General features: G+C 53.5%; 1 protein-coding gene across 1 annotated transcript; it reads right to left on the bottom strand.

The window, feature by feature from the left end:
- Positions 1–563: 563 nt before the first annotated feature.
- Positions 564–8,683, bottom strand: LOC119090392 (WD repeat-containing protein 89-like). The gene is made up of 10 exons (XM_037213189.1): positions 8,599–8,683; positions 5,268–5,483; positions 4,784–4,900; positions 4,198–4,298; positions 3,807–3,982; positions 3,350–3,495; positions 2,268–2,394; positions 1,701–1,792; positions 1,078–1,192; positions 564–761 (listed from the first exon to the last, which is right to left on the bottom strand). Exons 2-10 carry the CDS (start codon positions 5,438–5,440, stop codon positions 624–626), a joined length of 1,185 nt encoding a protein of 394 aa, XP_037069084.1. The 5' UTR covers positions 5,441–5,483; positions 8,599–8,683; the 3' UTR covers positions 564–623.
- Positions 8,684–9,699: the final 1,016 nt, after the last annotated feature.

Below are 9,699 nucleotides of genomic sequence, written 5' to 3'. Positions count from 1 at the left end.
AAACGTCATGAATCGGATAAGGAATAACTCGGTCGCTGTGACGCTGCCTCTCCTCGCCCTCCTCCCGCAACATCCGTTCTTACCGGTCAAGTAGCGTCATGCCCAGGAAGAACACCGGGGCTCCTTTGAGCGCTCACGAACACGGCGCCGCTCGAGGCCAGCCGACAACGGTCGCGCACGACATTAGCCGGTGTCCGGTATCGAACGTTGCGCATGTGTGACGTTGCAATCACCGACATAATTGGCAAGGTCTCCAGCCGAGACGGAGATGCGGCCGCGAGCCGCTCAGGCCGATTGCGCAGTCACTCCGCCCCCGGCAGCCCCCCCCCCCCCCTTCCCCTCCCAGCGACGGGGATGGTGCGCTGCTGGCATGGCACCTGCAGCGTGAATTCGTCTTTGCTGCTCGTCACGGTTAAGTTCAGATCGCTGACGGAGGGGAGTGGCATTGCCAACCACCTGCCAATCCCTCATAGGTTGCAGCCTGAGCTATGAAGACCTGTCGTTCCCGCAATGTTTCTTATCGAACGTTCCGTTTATGGACGGGCTCTGAAAAACACGGCGACCATATCACAAGTCCGATATATTACACAACACAGCGCCGGCGGCCGCGGCGTCTCCTGACGTCAGTACGGCTTTTGTTTATGCCTGCTGCGCCGATGGTGGACGGCCTTGCTCTGCCGCCTGTTGGAGCCGCTGGGCTGGGCGCCGGGCTTCCAGAGTGTGAGCACGCCGCCCTCGCCGCCGGTCACCAGGGCGCCCGTCTGTGGGGCGGTCCGGGTGTGAGGGCATGGCCAGCGGTCCAGCCACGAGACGCGGACCAGACTCCGGAGGGGAACACCCGCCTGAGACGCATACGACGCCGAGATCAGTCTGTCACACAGGCAGGGACTCCAGAGGCTCTTTTACAACCATTCCAGAGTATAAAACCGGCACGCCGACCAGACCAACCAAACAAAATGCAGCGGAGCGATGAAGCAGCGCACCATATGCACTTGACAAATCCAGCCCCGTCCTCGGTCTACCGCCTGCGGCGCCGCTTCAGGCGCTAGACTGCCCCAGGGCGGGGCAGGGTCTCACCGCGGGACAGTAGACGCTGGCGCGCACCAGCTGCGCGGGGTCCTCGCCGTCGTCCAGCAGCGCGTGCGGCTCCAATCCCGAGTCGCCCAGCCGCAGCAGGCGCAGACAGCCGTGTCTGCGGCGCACACGCGGGGGTGACGTCAGGCTACACCGACGCATGGCACGCACCGCTCGGGGCGGCGGCGACCGCGGCGCGCGGACGCCACGCCACGCACTGTGCTGGCACAGCCTGACAACGACCGACAGTTAAATCCTGAAACTCCGCCAAGATGCCAAGAGACGTCTGGCTGAGACTCATTATCAACGAGCGCTGTGTAATTCTGTCCGCAGGAAAGGGTCTGCGATCGTCAAACAGCTGACAAAGCACGGGGACGGTCGCCCGACGTGTTGACAGCACGTGCGGAGGCATGCGCGTCACGTATGCTTGAGAACGTCAGGGGACTGCGACCAGCTCCAGAGACACTCCATCTATTCCTCAAATCGCACGGTCATCACAGCGGGCATCTTCGCATCCGGATCAATCAACAAACCACAACGGCACCTGGCCGTACTGTAGAGTACTTCTGGTGTCTGACAGCTACGCAAGGTGTCGCTGGTGTTGGGCCACGAGAGGGCTCACTCACCCCTCCTTTGTGACGGCGCCTGCCACAGCCAGGACGTCTCCGGACGCTGTCTGGTGACAGCCTTCAACATAACACACCTCATACATGGTCCTCTGAAAAAACAGACATGCATGGTTACAAGAAACGTCCTGCACAGGTGAGACGTCGGCTGGTCACCACAGAAAACCCACACAGCATTCCAAACACGTGCGGCGTCGTGTGAGACGGGACGCAGCTGAAATTACAACAGTGAAACCCAGCTCGCACCCAACTTTCACGAGTGTAACGTTTTTTTATACCATAAACATGCATAACTGACTCAAGCAGGCGCCAATGAACCGGAATTATACCCGCCGCTGCTATTCACCCATTTACTTTGAATTCCCAAAGTTCTCCTGAAATGTATCGCGTATTAGATGTTTCAGTTTCAACGCCATCTCCCATTCGTTCTGGTTCGATTTTTTTCCTTTCGGTTCCGTTCCACGCAGATCCACGTGCAATCTACCACCCACATTGCTCACGCACAGCTCAGCAATTCATAAAGACTGATCGGATCGCCGAGCCCAGGCAGCGGGCGAGCGCCCTCACCCGTATGGCGGCCGCGATGTCGCTCCTGCCAAACTGGCCGCGCCGCTCGCTCTCCTCGATGTCCCAGCTCTGAAGCTCCTCGGTGTCGAGCACGACGGCCAGGTGACGCCGGCCGGCCCGCTCCCACCTGGCGGGCGGCGGCGGAGGCGGTCAGGTCGCGCCCCGGCGGTCGCCGACGCCGGCCGAGTCAGGGACACAGCAGCGGCGCGCTCCCCACCTGGCACCGGCGGTCTGGCGACGCTCCAGCAAGCCTCGAGCATGATCCGCGGCACACGACCCGAGGCGCCGCAGATCCCCGACCGACGTAGTATCCGCTCCCACGTGGGCCCCACCCCTCCCCGAGTGGGACTCGAGGAGCCCACTGACCCTCCCACCACGAGCAGGGCCACTGACCCTCCCGAGCGGGACCAACGACTCTTCATCCCCAAGTGGAACCACTGACTTCCTCCTCGAGAGTGACCACCGACCCTTCCTCTTCAACCGGGACCACGGACTCTCTCTCCCCGTGCGGGACCATTGACACTTCCTCCCCGTGCAGGACCACCGACCCTACCTCCCGAACGGGACTAATGACCCTCTCTCGAGCGGGACCGCTGACCCTCTCTCCCGAGAGGGAATACTGACCCTCTCTCCCGAGCGGGATCACTGACCCTCCCTCCCGAGCGCGAATAATGACCCCCTCTTCCGAGCGGGACCGCTGACCCTCCCTCCCGAACGGGACTACTGACCCTCTCTTTCGAGGCGAACCACTGACCCTCTCCCCCGAGCGGGACCGCTGACCCTCCCTCCCGAGCGGGATTACTGACCCTCTGTCCCGAGTGGGGCCACTGACCCTTCCTCCCCAGCGGGACCACTGACCCTCTCTCCCGAGCGGGACTACTGACCCTCCCTCCCTGGGCGCGGGACCAATGACCCTCCCTCCCGAACGGGATCACTGCCCTCCCTCCCGACCGGGACTTCTGACCCTCCCTCCCGAGCGGGACCACTGACCCTCCCTCCCTCCCGACCGGGACCACTGACCCTCCTCCCTCCCTCCCGAGCGGGACCACTGACCCTCCCTTCTTGGCTCCGGGAGTACTGACCAGGTAACCGAGCTGACGGACGACTCTGTGTTGAGCGTGGCCTGCAGGGCGTCATCCTCGGTCGTCTGCGTCACGTCGAACACGTTCACGTAGCCGTCCGTGGAGCCGCTGACCAGAGCGCCGCTGTCGGTCGGGTGGAACCGCACCTGCGCGCCGGGCGATGCCGGCCGTCAGTGCGCGCGACGCCCAGCCGCCGCCGGCTACGGACCGAAGCCGTAGGGCAGACGTAGCAGCTGACGGGTGACATCGTTACATTTCCCCGATGGTTGCTAGGTTTAAGACGTTAGAACCTATCTGTTCAATAGCTTACCGGATTACCGGATTAAACGAAACAAGCGCGTCATAATTCAGCAGGTTACATGACCTTGCTTGTTCAATACAACTGGGACTATCCCAACCAATTTAACTCTGGCAAGGTACAACAGGAAAGGATGAGGGGCAAGCAGCAGCCACCCACCGTTGAGACATCGTCCGTGTGCGACTCCCAGTACCCGCCGAGCGGGTTCGGCTGGCGCACGTCCCAGAACACGAGGAAGGAATCGTCCTGCACCACCTCGGTGCCGGCGCACACGAACCGGCCGGCCGCGTTCACGTCCACGCAGGTGAGCGGCTTCGGCTTCTGCAGGGTCGTGTCTGGCGGCGGGGCGGGGCGCGAGGAGGCGTCAGCGGCCGCTCTCATCGTGGCGAGGGCGAGTCGATCGCTGACGCGGTCAGGGTGTGTGCGGGTGTCAACAGGGACGGACGCGTCGGCGACGGCGGGCGCCGCCGCCGGGTCAGTCGTCAGATATCCGTTCAGAGCATCACGCCGGGGCGGGGACGGCACCTCCCGGGCGCGGGCTGGGGCTCACCAGTGTGCTGGAGGGTGGCGCGGCCAGTGCGCGTGTCCCACTGTCGAACGGTGCCGTCCAGCGAGGACGACACGACCGCGGCGGTCTTCGCCGGCACGTATCTGAGAAGGGCGCCACAGTTACGCGCGTGCGGTCGTGTTATAAACCAGCAGTGGCGCGCTCTCCAAGCGGTACGAATGACTGCGACCGCCACACTGCCGTCACCGGCACAAACAGGAACGGAATAGCGCAATCCTTGTCAACCATTAACGTCACTTAATGATAAGGTTGCACATTTTCCCCTAAAAAAGACTAGCAAGTAACTCGGAAAAAATGCCCGCGATGTACCTTACAACCGTTCGTCCTTCAATGAGAACAATGCTGACCTGCACAACAATACAAAGGTTTGAGATACTCTATGCTGCGGGCGGCGAGTCAGGAAGGTCATTCACGTGACAACATTGTACACCAATCGCAGCAACAAACCTGGAACAGCGGAACATTCAGCAAACGGAGCGCGCCATCAATGTCAAAGACATACGCTCCTACCACCAGCACTCCTAACAGCGTACCCGGCCCAGGGCGAGCAGCGCCTGTGGACGCTCACCTGGCGCCGGTGATCTTGGCCGTGTGACCCCTGAGGTGGGTGATGGTCTGCAGGGTGCTCCAGTCAAACACGGCCAGAGCGTTGTCCGAGCACGCGGCCGTCAGCTGTGAATGTGACCTGCCATCGGACGGGCTTCAGTATTGACCACCGCGAAGACCCAGTGTTCTGCAGGGCGCTTCAGCGTATTCAAGATAACAGGCGAGTGGACAGCCCCAGAATGTCAAGCGCGGAGGGCAACACGACAGTTGTAACGTTACCAATCTCAGCAGATTTTTCTTTGACACTGTTTCTCTTTCGTGACAAATGGGTGAAAAGTAACTGTAGCAAGTAGGAAAAGTGACTAAAAGATACAGGCGGCATCTCAACAATTTACCGCCAATGACACCACGCCTCAACAGAACAGCCTGTTAGGAGGTTTGACATACCCACTCATAACTGCCCGATGCACAGCTTTGTCTACACTATAAGGATGCCCATTGCTTACCCATTGGCAGCAAGATGTGTGATGTAGGTAGATCGCTTTCCGCCATCAGCAGCGAGGGAAGTGGTGGATGCTGCTGAGTACTCGTGCGTGAAATCCTTTTGAATAACCTCATATTCGACGGCGTCTCTGTCCTTCTCAGACTCAATGTCCCGACAGTTCAGATCACCTTCCATTCGGGCTTCTCATCCGACGAGATCGCGCCAAGACGTCCTGACTCTGAAACACGGACAATGCGCATCATGAAGTATGACGTGAATGTGAATTCAACACCGTGGTGAGATGTGAAGACAGGGGTGCTTAAAACAGGATCAAAGCCGGATAAATGTATTGGACACTTGGGTTAAAATTTTCCTGGCACAGGATAGGGACCATCATTGCCAATTTTCTTTGATCATCCGCGGGAGGCCGCAGAGGCACATCAACAGCGTCTGTCAAAATGTTGCCTCCCAGCCTATGGTGACACATGACTTCCAAAACCGTTTGAATGAGAGCCATCTGAGCTGCTCCAGATGACCAGGCAATTTGGACAACATTGCACAATATTTACAGACTTTCACCCTACCTGATCCGTTAGCATCCATAGATAAAAAAATGCAGCGGGCAGATGCAGCAACGAAACACATCACTCACAACATCTCAACCACTAGCGATGCCACGGTCATAGGCCAGTTTTCGTCACAATATCGAACATCACGGATTTTAAAGCCACAGATCGCCGAAAAGTTTCTCAGCTTACGACAGGTCGTGATGTATCGCGGTCGAACCATTTACGTCGTCCCGCTTCAGCGAACCGTGTATGCGAAAATTAACGCGTCTCAAGCTGAAACCCATTCAAATGGAATGCTCATGACGAAACCAGAACGGGGAGGGGGGAGCGTAACGGTCCAGGATGGGCCTGACGTCCCACATACGCGGGGATAAGGAGGGCTCCGGAGTAAAAACGGAGCCTTGAGTGAGTTTGACAATAAGACAGCTTACTAGATGAAGAGCTCCAGGGTTCCACATGGCCTTCGTTGATGAGAGCTGGGGTGGTGCCCGGCCTTTTTGGCAATGAGGCGGGCAAGAAGATCGGCGATAATCACCTCCTGACCACTTCAGCGAGAAAACTTTGCCACTTCCCTTGCTTTTTGCGTCACATATTGCGTACAGTAACCTGTAATATATCCTGGCTATGCCAAGGATCGCAGATAATTGTATGACAAGCCATTCTGCACTGGTCTCATAGTCATTTCTGAACTTATGCCCCACTGGAAGCTTACTTGGATGCATGCCACTCAAGAAATGCTGAAGTGATACGCCAGTTCCACGCCAGTTCCACTCCCTGACTTACCTTTACTGCTACAAGCCCTCAGAGTACTACGGACGTGATGATACTCTCTCTGGCGGCACTATGGACTTGCTGGTTGAACAAGAGACCCTAAGGCTAGCGTCGATTATCTGTTACCAGTCCGCGAGAGCATCGCTGACTCCCTGTTACTAATGGAAGTCTCTCCAGGGCCCATCAGTGTGCTGATATCATTATCCAAAACAAACCACCCCAGCTCCAATGAACTTCCTTCATTATTTAGATTCAGGTATTTAAAAGCAAATGTTGTATGTAAAGGATACCAGTAAATCAAAAGGACACACCTTTATTGGGACAACCTGTCAAATCCTTATGGTTGACCACGGATTGAAAGGCCACATTTGAGGGGAATCCAGTGTTGATAGACTCTTGCCAGAAGCTTGCTTTGTGTGGCTAAGCCCAAACTACTGAACCCTGCAACACTAAATGAGAAGTGTTCCAGTTGGCATCACACTGGAGATCCAGAAAAAAACATGATCTTGTACTAAGTTATGCAGAAGGATCCAAAAAGAACCATGATCCTGCCTAAAATGAGCAAACCTATATCATACTGGACCATAAGATCCAGCCAAGAGCATGTACAGGCCACAAGGAAATGGAAGAACCAACAACCAGCATGGAATGATGCCAAGGGATCTACCCAAAACCAATGTCCAGCATGGAATATGGCCCAAGACCCTCCAATGGCCCAAGATCCACCATAACACCACATTCAACATGATGGTCTGCTGAGGAAAGGCCCAGAGCCAAGATCCAAGAATCAGCAGAGAGTAATTCAAAGAACCAGTTAGAGCTATTATCTTTCTAGGGGTTTGCATATAAGGAGCCAGTGCTCACCTAAGCATTGTACATTTACACTTTTTAATAATGTTTTGCACTTTTTCAAGCACATCCAAGCTTTCCAATGGGCATAAACCCTGGTTATAAGCTGCATGCAGCAGGTGGACTTAAGCTTCTCCATGCACTATTATATTGATGAATTGTTTGCTTTTTTGCTGCACACAGGATAAATTTGTATTCCTTCATTATGCTGAAGAATGGAACTACAAACAGGATGAATGTTAATTCACGGCAATCAAAGACTTATGGCACATATTTTTCTGACAGTATATATATCCTAAGACAGCACATCACTGGGCTACAAACACAATTATACAACTGACAACAGTATGACAGCTGCTGGTTCAGAGCCAAGGGACATTAAAAACACTGGTATATGTCTTAAGGGAAGCTTGTAGACACCACCCTAGTCTGGATTCTATAGAAAAAATAAGCAAACCTATCAGGAGCTCCCCACATTTCTAGCCAAAACAACAAACCATGGGACACTAAACAAAACAAAAAAAAAAACAATATCATGGCACAGTGACAAACAGATCCAACAAATCCTCCAATTGGATGACACATGTGCTTTATTCACATACTTTGATTTCATTCAACTTGGTTTTATTCTAGATTCAGCTCCTTTACTCATTGCTCACAACCAGAACAAGAAAATGGAATTATTGAATGGATCACTGAATGGAGTGTATTTTCATAAGTGCCTTTCATTTAAACATAATCTGGGTCCCAAAACTGTGTGCCTAAACCAGTGGGGGAAAATTGTGCTGAATCTTGAAGCTGATTTCATTTGGGAGTAAGATTTGGTGGACATATTGACTACTTATGCTTATAATTGTCTTATTTTTGTTCTGTGAAATATCAACTACCCACACATGGAGCTCCTATCACCCATGCAACAAACACCGAACAGTTAAAAATAGACGATATAAGTGATGGACATTTCAGCGTAAATCCGCCACTAGACATGACGTTTCCGGGTACCGCGTATCTTCGCAGCATCTGCACTGATGAACTAAACGTGAGTATGCCGCCAGGCCACCCACATGCTCCCCCAACCTTAAAGGCTCTTAAAGTTTTGAATACATAACTCCATCCTCAAAAGATGACAGGGTCCCGTAACCCGTTTATCGCCGGCACCCTTACCTCCTGAAATGGCATTAACCAACCGCCACAACCCAGTCCGTTCCCCAACGCAGACCCCACGTGCAGACTCGACCTTGTCGGTTCCTGCGCGTGCATTTTTGGCACCCGCTGCGTTCTAATAGCCCACAAAATTTAGAGCAGACCAAAAATCAATTCAAAATTCAAAAGGCATTTGCACTAAGCACAGAAAGACATTAGCAAAACCCTCTTTTTCATGGAATGCAAGCAAACACAGCCCAATTAGTCAAATTGTCTTCTAACATGTTGCAATTATATTTACAGCATCATAGTGGCATCTCTATATATAGTAGTTCTTTATAGCGCAATTGAGACATAACTGGAATATCCGATCTAACGTGCTCGATGAACGATTAAGCCTAAATAGGCTTTGCACGCTGGTCTAATACGAGTAAGTTCTCGCGTGATTTATGAGAGTTAAATCGTCGAATGTGGATGAGGATGGCTGTTGGAAAAGAAACAATTAGTGGAAAAAATTAATGCATGCGGTCAGTGACAAATGTGGAATGGATGTACTTGGGCGCCGGTGGGGATCGATTGCAAGACCGGGACAGTTGCGTTGAACGTAGATACGTTGCCGAGGAAAGGGAACAGATTGATGAGGCGGCATCTTTAGCTCAGTCTGGAAAACAGATATGTTATTTAGAACATATTCGACATGGCAGCAACATCGCGGCGATTTCAGAGCATATACATTGTCAGTGGGAGCACCCATAGTTTGGGCAAGCTACCACCAATTTTAGTGCACAGGTAGCCAATGTTCCATTGTTATACTATGATGTTGCATTGATAATATCTCAAAAATACTTTCAAGAGATTTTCCATGTAATAAGAGGTTGAAAGTTCAGTGTTATTTGGCGTGCTCCAAGCTTCGCACACACAAGCACAAAGTTCAGTGCACAGATATGTGGGTATCCAACACAGCAGATGGATTTTTTTGCAGACTGGTCTATAGTAAGACACAGGATTAAATGCACCTATACCTGGTTAAAGAGGAGTGGTCTGTTGTGAGATTCAGCCACCACTAACAGTATGTCCAATGTCCAGCATGTCTCTGGCAGGTGAAGAATGAAAATGCCTCGG

This window comes from Pollicipes pollicipes, unplaced genomic scaffold (assembly GCF_011947565.3).
Source record: "Pollicipes pollicipes isolate AB1234 unplaced genomic scaffold, Ppol_2.1 Scaffold_3087;HRSCAF=3621_pilon_pilon_pilon, whole genome shotgun sequence".
Lineage (NCBI taxonomy): Eukaryota > Metazoa > Arthropoda > Thecostraca > Pollicipedomorpha > Pollicipedidae > Pollicipes > Pollicipes pollicipes.
Note: the sequence above shows the minus strand (reverse complement) of the source record. Positions and strands in the feature narration are given on the sequence as shown.

Coding starts and splice junctions, on each gene's coding strand:
- LOC119090392 (XM_037213189.1), bottom strand. CDS start 5,440: ATGGAAGGTGATCTGAACTGTCGGGACATTGAGTCTGAGAAGGACAGA. Junction 4,901..5,267: donor ACACATCTTGCTGCCAATGG/GTAAGCAATGGG, acceptor GTCCGATGGCAG/GTCACATTCACAGCTGACGG. Junction 762..1,077: donor CCAGCGTCTACTGTCCCGCG/GTGAGACCCTGC, acceptor ACCGCCCCACAG/ACGGGCGCCCTGGTGACCGG.